Source organism: Sorex fumeus, unplaced genomic scaffold (assembly GCF_029834395.1).
Source record: "Sorex fumeus unplaced genomic scaffold, SorFum_2.1 ptg000063l, whole genome shotgun sequence".
Classification (NCBI taxonomy): Eukaryota; Metazoa; Chordata; class Mammalia; order Eulipotyphla; family Soricidae; genus Sorex; species Sorex fumeus.
The window spans coordinates 44296626-44309413 of NW_026606120.1; the positions used below are offsets into that span (position 1 = coordinate 44296626).

At 39.8% G+C, this 12788-nt stretch overlaps 1 protein-coding gene across 1 annotated transcript; it reads right to left on the bottom strand.

The window, feature by feature from the left end:
* Positions 1 to 8944: 8944 nt before the first annotated feature.
* Positions 8945 to 9901, bottom strand: LOC130036034 (olfactory receptor 1P1-like). Its single transcript, XM_056128005.1, has one exon. The coding sequence runs from the start codon at positions 9896 to 9898 to the stop codon at positions 8945 to 8947; it is 954 nt and encodes a 317-aa protein (XP_055983980.1). The 5' UTR covers positions 9899 to 9901.
* Positions 9902 to 12788: the final 2887 nt, after the last annotated feature.

Here is a 12788-nt window from a genome sequence, read left to right on the forward strand (position 1 = left end):
TGTCGCGCGGCCGCGAATGCGGCCGCGCGGTTCCAGGATCTGGATTTTATAGTCTCTGAGTCTTGGCCGCTGATGGGATTACACGGTGCCAGGGGGCCAGGTGGTGGGTGTGACCCCCGCCTACTGGAATTTGGAGGATCTGGGTGGAAGATGCTCGACTCCAAATCGAGTAGGCTTGGAGGTCTCGGCCCCGGAACCCGCGTGGCTTTGTCCCTCTGCCAGTACCTTCATGTGTGTGGAGAGTGGTCTCAGCATGGTGGTGGCTGGTCCTGGAGGTCTTCGGCTGCCGTAGCCCTGGTCGGGGCGGGGAGGAAAGCTCAACCCGCTCCCCTCCAAGGGACTCCGGGAAGGAACACCCAGGCGCGGGGGCAGAGACTGCACTGTTCTCGTCCGGGATCTGGATTTTATAGTCTCTGAGTCTCTGCCCCCGCGCCTGGGTGTTCCTTCCCGGAGTCCCTTGGAGGGGAGCGGGTTGAGCTTTCCTCCCCGCCCCGACCAGGGCTACGGCAGCCGAAGACCTCCAGGACCAGCCACCACCATGCTGAGACCACTCTCCGCACACATGAAGGTACTGGCAGAGGGACAAAGCCACGCGGATTCCGGGGCCGAGACCTCCAAGCCTACTCGATTTGGAGTCGAGCATCTTCCACCCAGATCCTCCAAATTCCAGTAGGCGGGGGTCACACCCACCACCTGGCCCCCTGGCGCCGTGTAATCCCATCAGCGGCCAATTTTTTATAATTTTATTTATTGAATCACTGTGAAAGAAGTTACAATGCTTTCAGGTCTAAGTCTTGGTCATACAATGAAACACCCGTACCTTCACCAGTGCCCATTCTCCACCCCCAACAATCCCAGAATACTCCATTCCACACCTCTCCCCTACCTGTGGGGCAGATGATTTCCACATTACTCTCTCTCTCTACTTTGATCACATTCAGTATTTTGACACCAGACCCACCATTATTATTTGAGATTTTACCCCAACACTCAGATCTGCTGAAAAGGCAACAGTAGACAATTTGTTTTCTATTGCTGGTTATGAATAACATATGATGTCATGTGGCTGCAGTAGTGGCCGGGCGATTTTGAAATTCTGAAATTTTAACACTTAAATCTGGAGTGATTTCTGCCAAAACCTGCTGAATTCCAAGATTTGCTCCCGAGTCTCTGGGATCATGGCCGTTAAGCAGCTTGATCAGGAGCCAGAGAGGCAGTTTGTTGGTGATGACTCGGGGTCTTATTGGGGTGGGGAGGAAATGGCCGGCTCCACCCCAATCCAAGAGGCCCTGCATGTCTCGTCAATGAGGGCCCAAACCCGACTGTCCAATGGCCTCTGGAGGATGGTGGCCACCATGCAGCTTAGGGGAGCAGGCGGAGGGACAACACACTTTCCCCCCTGGGGTGGCCCGGCGACAGTAACCTACTGCAGGGTCCGGACGCATTTCTGCCAAAAGCCACTGGGGTTCGAGATTTATTTCTAAATTTCTTGCATCATGGCTGTTAAGCAGCTTGATCAGGAGCCAGAGAGGCCGTTCGTGGGCGATGACTTGGGATCTCATTGGGGTGGGGAGGAAAGGACCGGCTCCAACCCCATCCCATAAGGCCCAACATGTCTCATCATTGCAGGCCCAAACCTGACTGTCGAATGGCCTCTGGAGGATGGCAGCCACCAAGCCACCAAGGGGGAGCAGGCACGGTCCAGCCTTTTTGAAAAACAAAATGGGCATTCCTTCAAAAACTAGAAATTGATCTTTCATCTGACCCAGCAATACCACTTCTTGGAATATATCCTGAGGGTGCAAAAAAGCACAGTAGAAATGACATTTGCACCTGTATGTTCATTGTAACACTCTTCTCAATAGCCAGAATCTGGAAACAACTTGAGTGCCCGGAACAGATGACTAGCTAAAGAAACATTGGTACATCTACACAATAGAATACTATGCAGTTGCTAGAAAATATGAAGTCATGACATTTGCTTATAAGTGGATGGTCATGGAGAACATCATGCTAAGTAAAATGAGTCAGAAAGAGAGTGACAGACATAGAATTACTGCACTCATTTGTGGAATATAAAATATAACATGAGACCCTAGGACAGTAGAGACAGAGCCAGGAAGACTGCTCCATGGTTGGAAGTCTGCCTTATGAGCTAGGGGAGAAGGTAGCTGGGATAGAGAAGGGATCACTAAATCAGTGATGGTTGGAGGGATCACTCGGATGGGAGATGTGTACTGAAAGTAGATAAAGGACCAAACATGACGGCCTCTCATTATCTGTATTGCAAACCATAATGCGCATAAGTAGAGAGAGACTAAGAGGGAAACTGTCTAGGGGCTGGAGCGATAACACAGCGGGTAGGTTATTTGCCTGGCACGTGGCCAACATGGGTTCAATTCCCAGCATCCTATATGGTCCCCCGAGCACCTTTGAAGTAATTCCTGCGTGCAGGAGCCAGAAGTAACCCCTGTGTAACACCAGGTATGACCCAAAAAAATCAAAATAAATAAATAAATAAATTGAGGGAAACTGTCTGCCATAGAGGCAAGGATGGAATGGGAGTGGGATGGGGTGATTAGGGATATTGAGGACATTCATTGGTGGTGAAAAGTGTTCAGTGGTGGAAAGATGGTTGTTCTATCACTGTATGACTGAAACTCAAACAAGAATACTTTGTAAGTGTATCTCACTTAAAAAGTACCTTTGTCTGGTTTTGTCTTCAAGGAAACAATCTCATATTTGATTTTTTCATAAATTTCTACATTTGTTGCATTTTAGAGATCATTTATTAAAGTATATTTATTAGTTTTATTTGAAATTATAAATATTGTTAAGATCACTTAATTCAGTAGACATGGCTACTTATTTATTTAATCTGTTTGTAGTGCCAGGTTAGGTTAATTTGACTTGTGAACTCAAGATCCCAAGTACTCTATGAATTGGTACTCAAAATTGCTAATGATTTGTCCCTAACTACTTTCGTTTGTAAGGGGTCAAGACAGGATGATTATCAGAAAAGACTTTCTCTGGCACCAGATAGATATCAGCCATTTGGTGTCACTCCACTGGGAACTTGAGGATATCATTTTTTTAAATAAAATAATGTAGGAGTACTGCTATTTGTTCAGCCATTGATTAAACTGATTGAATTGGGCATGGACTCCACATTACTTTTTTACTTTATTGTATCACTGTGAGATAGAGTTACAAAGCTTTCATGTTTGAGATTCAGTCATACAACGATGAAACACCCATCCCTCCACCAGTGCACATTTTCCACCACCAATGTCCCAAGTATCACCCCCCCCCAAACATACACATTGCAGTCCTCACCCTGCCTCTATGGCAGACAATTTTCCCAATACTCTTTCTCTACTTTGGGGCATTAATTTTGCTCTAATTTTTCCCACCACCATTCAAGCCTACCTGCCAGGGACAGACACTAGGTAATATATTTTCCATGGCTCATTTTGAATATCACAAGAGCTCAAACAGGTGTGATTGTAAATGTAAATTTCTAGATTGTAAATGGTTGGGCTCCAGAGACATCTCTGTGTAGTACTAATCCACTTTGGGATTAAATTGGGAGCCTCTGGGCCAGGGCTGTTGGTGCACTAAAATGGCATCCAGAGGCAAATTGTGGGGTGACAGCCAGTCTTCTTGGCAGGTGGTGACTTGGGAAAACACAGCCCAGATCCTATGCCACCATGCGGCCTGGAGATGTATCCTGGAACCCTCATACCTGGGCCTTTCTTGTGGAAGCTCTTGGTCACCGGGATTCCATCTGGAGTAGGTGGAGAGATTGCACCAACTCCATCTGTGGTGTCCCAATGATATTGGCTCGGTATGAAGCCCGGAGAGATCTCTGGCACTATGGTGTCATCTGGGACTTGCTGCTGTGTCTCTGGGCCAGGGCTGTTGGTGCGCTAAGATGGTGCTCAGAGTCTAATTTTGGAGATGATAGCCAGTCTTCTGGGTGGCCGGGGACCCGGGGAGGGACAGCCTGGGTCCTCTGACGCCATGTGGCCTGGAGACATAGTCCTGGAACCTGCATACCTGGTCCTTGCTTGTGGAAGCTCTTGGTCACTGGGATTCCATCTGGAGTAGGCAGAGAGATTTCACCAGCTCCATCTGGGGTGTCCCAGTGATATTGGCTCAGAATGGGGCCCGGAGAAGATCTCTGGCACTGTGGTGTCTTTCAGGACTTGTTACTGTGTCTCTGGGCCAGGGCTGTTGGTGCACTAAGATTCACATTGGCAGAAAATAGAAGGAAATGACTTCAATTTTTAATAATTGTGTTGGCAATATATCAAACTTGGCCTACTAGTATATGTCCAATTTTAATTTTTATTGGGGTGTAATTAGCATATAACATATTATTTACAAGTGTGTAACATAATGATTGATATTTGTAAATTACAAAGTTACAAAATCTATTTCCCTTTAACTTTTGGCTATTTTTAAAACTTACAATATAATATTATTGTTTATGGATACCCATCTTGTAGATAACATTCTGTGACATATACTTTAAAACAGAAATCCATGCCTTTTTATTTCTTTCTCGTATTCACCCAACCCCAAAGCCCCACCCTCTGCTAACTACCATTTTATTTTCTATATCTAGTCCCACATTCCATCGACATTGATGTAAATAGCAAGTTTTCATTCTTTTTAATGACTGATAGCATGTGTATCTGCATATATATGCATATATATAATGCCCACTTAGTTCATCTACATGTCTCAGCTATTATAAGTAATGCTTCAATGAACGAAGAGTGCAAGTATCTTTTCAGAGAAGTATTTTTGCTTTTTTGTATAAATATCCAAAAGTAGAACTGCTAGATAATATGATAATTATAGTTTTCATTTTTTGAGTAATTTCTGTACTGTTTTCTTTTATGGATTTAGCAATGCACATTCCTACTATTGATGTATGAACATTTCCTTTTCTCCAAACATTTGCTAGCACTAGACTGTAAATAAGGTGATACATCATTGCAATTATTATTTGTGTGTCATTAATAATTTTTATATTGAGAATATTTTCTTGGGCATGTTGGTCATCTGTCTTCAGAACATATCTGTTCAGATCATTTGCTTATCTTTTTTAAAAAATTTTATTGAATCAATGTGAGATAGGTCCTTACAAAGCTGTTCATGATTGAATTTCAGTCATACAGTATTCCAATACCCACCCCTCCACCAATGTACATTTCCCAGCACCAGTGTCCCCAGGTTCCCTCCCATTACACCCCTCAACCCCTGCCTGCGTCTATGGCAGGTGCTTTTGTTCTCTCTCTCTCTCTCTCTCTCTCTCTCTCTCTCTCTCTCTCTCTCTCTCTCTCTCTGTCTGTCTTTCTCTCTCTTTCTCTCTCCTCCCTCTGCCCATCTTTTAATCAGATTATTTGTACTTTTGTTATTGAGGTGTTCTCTTTGTATATTCATATAACAAACCCTTATTGAATATATCATTTTCTTATATATTCTCTAATTCAATAAGTCCTTTTTATTTGTTGTTTGCCTTTACTGTGAATTGTTTGGTTGATGTTATCCCATTCCTTTTGTTGTTTGTTTCTCTTGCTTCGGGAGTTACAGCCAAGTTTTGTAATACTGCCCACATTTCCTAAACTTTCCAAAAGTGAACTTTTCTCCAAAAATGCTGTTTTTCCAACACCATTTATTAAAGATATATTTCCCCGTTATATACTTTTTCCATCTTTGTCATGAATTTATTGTACAATTATGCAAGTATTTATTTCTCCGTTTTGTTTCATTGATCTATATCTATGTTTTTAAGTCAATGCATTCATTTTCTGGTTCTATACAAATCTGTAGAACCTGAACATTTGAACAGTATCAGTTTTTCCAACCCACGAGCATGAACTACCTTTCCATTTTTTATTTATTTCTTTAATGCTTTATTTTTTAGAGTTCAAGTCATTCACCCTTTGGTTCAGTTTGTTCATATTTTTCCATGGTTAAATTTATTCCTGAATTTATTTGGAGCGGTAGGGCGTTTGCCTTGCACGCAGCCAACATGGCCGACCCGAGTTCGATTCCTCCGCCCCTCTCGGAGAGCCCCGCAAGCTACCGAGAGTATCTCGCCCACACGGCAGAGCCTGGCAAGCTCCCCGTGACGTATTCGATATGCCAAACACAGTGACAACAAAGTCTCCAATGAAGACGTTACTGGGTCCACTCGAGTAAATCGATGAGCAATGGGAGGGCCTTTACCTTTACCTTTATACTTTTGATGAAATTGCCAATGAGTTTGTTTACTTCTCTCTCTAAATTTTCACCTAATAAAATTTAATTTAATTTATTTATTAGTTCTAACAGCTTATTCTTAGAGTGTCTTTAAGGTTCTTTATGTAGAATTATGTCATCTGCAAGTAGTGACTTTTTTTTATAACCCTTTTCCAATTTGAATGCATTTTATGTCATTTGTCTTTTCCAAATATTTTGTTTTGGATTTACATCACCATCTTATTCTGGATCATAGATTTAAAATGTTCAGCTTTTTACTGCTGAGTATAATATTAGCTGTAGCACTCTCCTCCCCTTGTTCATCGATTTGCTCTAGTGGTTACCAGTAACATCTCCATAGTGAGACTTGTTACTGTTTTGGGCATATTGAACATACCACAGTAGCATGTCAGGCTCTGCTGTGCTGGCAGGATACTCTCAGTAGCTTCTCGGGCTCTCTGAGAGAGACGAAAGAATTGAACCCGGGTCGGCCGAGTGCAAGGCAAACACCCTACCCAGTGTCACTACACAGTGATACTGTGCTATCACTCCAAGTGTAATATTAGGTCTCTACTATTATGAAGTATTTATTTTGCAGCTCATTTTGTTGAATGTTTTTATCACACATGAATGCTGAATGTTGTCAACTTTTGCTTTTCCTTCTTCCACTGAGATGCTCATATATGACTTTTAAACTTCCTTTTCTTGATGTGATATATCATATGTTTTGCAAATGTTGAGCCATCCTTGTATCCCTAAATAAATTATGCTTAATCTTAGTGTTTGATTCTTTTCATGTTTTAACTCAGTTGGCAAATATAGTTTCGAATTTTTCATCTATTTTTTGGTGGTGGTAATGGTTTGTCAGATTCTTTCAGATATCACCTAATTTTAACATGGTGATAATATCCTCATAAAATTAATCTGGAAGCATTTTCTACAGTTGAACGTTTTTGTAGAGTTTGAGAAGTATTAAGTGATAATTTTTTTAAATGTTTCATAAAAATTTCCCAGAAAGACATATTTTCCTGGACTTTTACGTAACATTTTTGTATTGATTGTTTAATCTCCTTGCTGGTATTTGTTTCATTCTGATTTTATATTTAATCAAAGTTCAGCCTGGCAACATGTATTGTTCTAGAAATTTCTCCAGTTAGGTTGTAAATTTGCTGGTGTATTCATAGCAGTGCTTTGTGATCTTTTGCATTTCTTTAATGTCAATTGTATTTTCTCCTCATCAATATCTGATTTATTTTATTCTTTCCCTTTTATTCTTTCTGATTCTAGACAAAGCTTTCCCAGTTTTGTTCATCTTTTCAGAGAACCAATTTAACGCCTCTGTGATCTTTTTCTTTAGTCTGTTTAATCATTATTCACTTGCCCCTGATCTTTATTTGTCCCTTTATGCCATTAAGTTTCAACTTCCTTTAGCCTTCTTTCCTAATTTCTCATGTGGAAGAAGGTAGCCGGTCATTCTCTTTGTTTCTTGCAGTCTGCTTTATTGCTACAAACTTCTCTCACAGAACTGCTCTTACTGTAACACATACATTATGGTATGTCAAATTTCCATTTTCTTTTGTATCAAGAATTTTATTTCTCCTTTGCTTTCCTTTGCTTTCTTCTTAAATATACAACTTTTGAAAACTATAATTGGTTATAGTTGCTCTTTTATGATAGCATATCATGGCCATTTACCTCCTCCCCAAACATCCCACTCCCACCCCCAACAAAAACAGTTGTATAGGCAGGATGAGTACCTTTAATTTCATTTCACAGAAGAAAAGCCATACCAAGAAAAGGGAGGTGTTTAGATTAGGATCTGGTACTCCTGATGACCAACTTCATCATGAAGATGTTTGATAAAATTGAATCATTTCTCATCTTACTCAATCATGTTCATTCAATCTTAGTCTTGGCATAAAATTCAGAATTTACACTGTAAAAATAAAAAACTGTAATTTCTAATTATTTTGGCTCAGTTTTGGTTGAGTAAGAAGGTCCCAAGTTTCAACTGAAAGAACATTTAGAAGAGATAAAATTCCTTTACTGCAAATGTAAAAATCCATATTCACAGTAAGCCATGGCTTAGGTAGAAAAGGAAAGTTATCTGAACACTACTTTTCATAATTTATAACTTAAGATTTGTGATTTTATCATTAATAGTTCATAAAACAATTTTAGTAAAAGTAATGTCATTTTCAGGGCTTAATTTTAGTTTCTAAAGATATTTTACTCATAACCTTAAAGCAATACATGTTTTTAAATTCCAACTTTGGGAAAAATATACCAATTTTACTTAAAGTTAAAAACTTTTACCATCCAATGTTAACTTTACTTGTTAATATTTTGAAAAGTTACCAACTTTCTATGAATTCACTGATCAATAGTTCATAAACTAAATAAAAAACAAATGCATACTTTCAAATTAATGGCCAGTGCATAAGACGGTCCTCCTTGTGAGAGGTTACTGTATAAAACAAATGAATTACTTGATCAGTAGTTTAACAGAGAAACATTAGCATATGATACAAATTATTGATTTTCTTTAAAATATCTAACACATAATATGGATTCAGGCAGGGAATGGCAATAAGGCACACATGAGATTCAGAAATGTGACACGAGGTAGAACATTCTCTAAATTCCTCATTCAAGGAAAGAGGGGAAGCTGACAGGTTCTGCACAGAATTTACTTGCAGCTCAGGATAAAGACTTTGCCCCTGAGAAGTCTCCCCAGAGCTCCCTTCATGTCCTTGTTTCTTAGGCTATAAATGAAGGGGTTCAACAAGGGAGTCACAACTGTGTACATGACTGCAGCTGCGGTATTCTTTTCTACAGAGTTGGAGGCAGAAGATGAGGGACACAGATAAGCCCTGATCACTGTCCCAAAAAACAGAACAACAACAGCAAGGTGGGACCCACAGGTAGAGAAGGCTTTGCGCCTCCCCTGGGCAGAGGGCACCCTGAGGATGGCTGCAACAATGCGAATATAAGAGACCAGAATAAGTGTAAAGGGAATTAATATGACTGTTCCTCCGAGAAAAAGCATCACAAGTTCATTGACCTGAGTGTCAGAACACGCCACCTTCATTAGGGGACCCAAGTCACAGTAGAAATCAAGAATCACTTTCTTAGAGCAAAATGTAAGTCTGAATATAAGAAAAGTGTGGGTCATGGCTACAAGATTAGTAAGCGTCCAGCAGGCAGTAATTAAGAGTGTGCAGCGCCGGGGGCTCATGATCATTGTGTAGTGAAGAGGGTGGCAGATGGCCACATAGCGGTCGTAAGCCATTGTGGCCAAAAGAAAGCTGTCCATGTCACCAAAAGTCAAGAAGAAGTAAAGTTGGACCATGCATCCTGCATAGGAGATGGACCTAGTCTGGGTCTGGATGTTCAACAGGGCCTTGGGCACAGTGGTGGAAGTGAAGAGAATGTCTGCACATGAAAGGCTTGCAAGGAAGAAGTACATGGGCGTGTGAAGACGTTTGTCTGTGAAAATAGCCAGGACAATGAGCAGGTTTCCAGTCACAGTTACCAGATACATCCACAGGAACACCAGAAACAGGACACGCTGTTGCTCTGGCTGCTCTGAGAGTCCCCAGAGAAGGAGCTCAAAGCTGCCACTCTGGTTTCCTCCTGCCATGAGCCCTGAGGCAGTTTAACGGATCTTGATGGAGACTTATTCTCACTCACTAAGCATATTTCACTCTAAATGATTGATGCATATGTGCCATTCTTTGAATTCTAGAAAAGGGAAACAATGACCTTAGTGTATTTGTATGATCATAGCCTGTGTTCATTGTCTATTCTAATTGAAACCTACTAATTGCAATATTCTGCAGAATGTGAGGTATAAAATTTACTCTGATTCAAAATTATTTATTATTCTACACTTCCACCCTCCCTTCTATGCCAAATTTCTTTTTTCTAAGTCTTTCTTTCAGTTGTACTCTCAGGGGAATGATGGACTTTCATCCATTTATTCAAGTCCACAGATAAGTTCCTTCTCAAACTACATCAGTGCAAAGCAATGCGAACACCAGGACATTTTCTATTTAATATGACTTATATGACTTCCTTTGTTAAAATTCAATAGAATATTGGACATTTTCCACCCATTCAGCTGCCTTCAACACTCTCAGATACCAGACTGTCCCTGTTCTGATCTATCAAGACAAAAATCTAATACTCTCCAAAGACAGTTGTTATCCATTCTTCCAGAAATCAATAATCAATATAACAAAAACACAATTATTTGGTAAAATTATGTACTAGCAACTTTTTTAGTTATCAGTAACAACAAAGAATAAATCATAATTTCTAGATTTCTAGCCTACAAAATCTCAGAAACTGACTTGAATACACACACACTTGAGAATTCAAAGGAAGAATGCCATGGACTATAAATGCCATTTAGGATCTTACCAGGAAAATCATATTGAGGAAAACTAAAAGCCTGGTACTTAAATCCCTAAACAGGGTCAGAGATGGAGAGTACAAGTTTTGAGCACAAGGAGGAAGAGGAATTGGAGGATAATATGAAGAAAGAAATGGAACTGAGGGTCAAATTATTTGGACTTGAAAGTAAAAATTCTGTAATGTTACTCAAAACAAGAGTCACTAAAGTTCTGAGTAAAAAGTGATGTCAGTCCTTGAGTAAGACTCATATATGAAAATCCTGTCTCTTTCATTTGCAGAACCAACTGAGGGTTACATATATTCAGTTGGAGAAATAAAACATCCTTATTATAAGACTTCATAGAAAATGTGTCAAAGTTATCCTAACTAAGTCATCTTTCAATCTTGTTAACTTATTTCCTGTTATCATATAAGAAATAGAAATTTATGTAAGATTTTGTACGAACACTTTCCCCCCTTTTATTGGTTGTCATTAATTTAAAATATGACAATATTAATTTAAAGTATAACTTCAATGTATCAGCAGAGTAGTCTCCAAGGAGAAATACTAAATATTTATATAGAATTAATATTCAAAATTTAATTTATATGAAAGTCCCTAAAATAGAAAAAAAACTTTTAATTGAACAGACATTTCTTATAATTGGGAAAATTTTTAAATTATAAATTTTTGAAAATTTTAATGAGATTATTAGGTCTTTAAAATTGATATTAATGGACTCATATCCCAGCTCCTGAACATCTGCTTGCTGCTCCACCCTCCTAAGGTAAGATTAACCTCAGGCTGAGATCACTGGCTCTACTCAAAATGGGTGGTAAATCCCCTCCATTCCGGCTAGATGCAGTAGTTTCTGCACGTAGCCTCCACCACAATAGGCCCACATCACAGCTCCTGAAGTAACAGATTTCAAATCTCACACTGCTCACAGATATAATTCCTGTCACAGTGTTAAGATGGAGACAAAGAAAAATAACAACCCCCAACGAATCCCTCAGAGTACAAATATTCACTCCCAACACAGCAAAAACACTGGAAAACCAATGAGAAAGATGCATAGAAACTCACTACATTCACTGAGCAAGAACAATACATGAAAGGAGCAACCAACACCAACCAGCTCTGTAAACCCTCACAATATTATGTTAATGACACGAGGGTAAGGATATTCAACGAGCTCAAAGAAACAATGGTACAGGTAATCATCAAAGCATGAGAAAGTATGAGAGTCAAAATGAGAAATCTATAAACAGAAATGACAGAAATGAAGAGAATGGTAGGTGATGTTAAAAACAAAAAATCCTGGGGTGGGGGGCAGAGTGATATAGTACAGTGGGTTGGGCATTTGCCTTGCATATGGACAACCCAGGTTCAATACCTGGCACCCTATATGGTTCCCCAAGTCCACCATGCACGATCATTGAATGTAGAGCCAGGAATAATCCCTGAGCACAGCCCAGGTTTGCCCCCAAAACAATAAACAAAACAAACAATAATAAAATAGAATAACACCAGCTGAGGAAAAGTTCAAGAAACTCCAAGATGAGTCTGAGGAAGCCTCTAGAAAATAGAAGATGTGGGAAATTCAGCGTGGAGGGGGCTATGAACAGCACCCAGAGAACTATTGGATGAATTCAAGAGGAACAATATAAAAATCATCAGAGTCCCTCAAGAACAGTGAGACAAATTTGATGAAGAACTAATGGATAAAGAAATCATACTTAAAGAACTTTCCAGAGTTGAGAAATACTGGCAATCAAATACAAGACCCCTGAAAAGTCCCATATAAAATAGACTAAACTAAAATAACTCTATGACATTTTGTGCTCATAATGACTAAGAACAAATACAGAGATGGAATATTTTAAGCAGCAAGATCAAAAATGGAACTTACATACAAAGAAAAGCCCATAAGTTTCACAGCAGATTTATCAAATGAGACTCTACAAAGCAGAAGAGGGGAAAAAAGGATGCAGTATTAAAACACAATGAAATGAACACATCACTAAGAATACTATATCCAACCAGATTATAACTCATATTTGAAGGAACTATGGAGAGGTGACAGTTTAGGGAATTCCTAGCCTTGAAGCCAGTTTTGCAAAAAGTGTTAAGG

What these genes read in the sequence shown, in the direction of transcription:
- LOC130036034 (XM_056128005.1), bottom strand. Translation starts at nt 9,898, where the DNA reads ATGGCAGGAGGAAACCAGAGTGGCAGCTTTGAGCTCCTTCTCTGGGGA.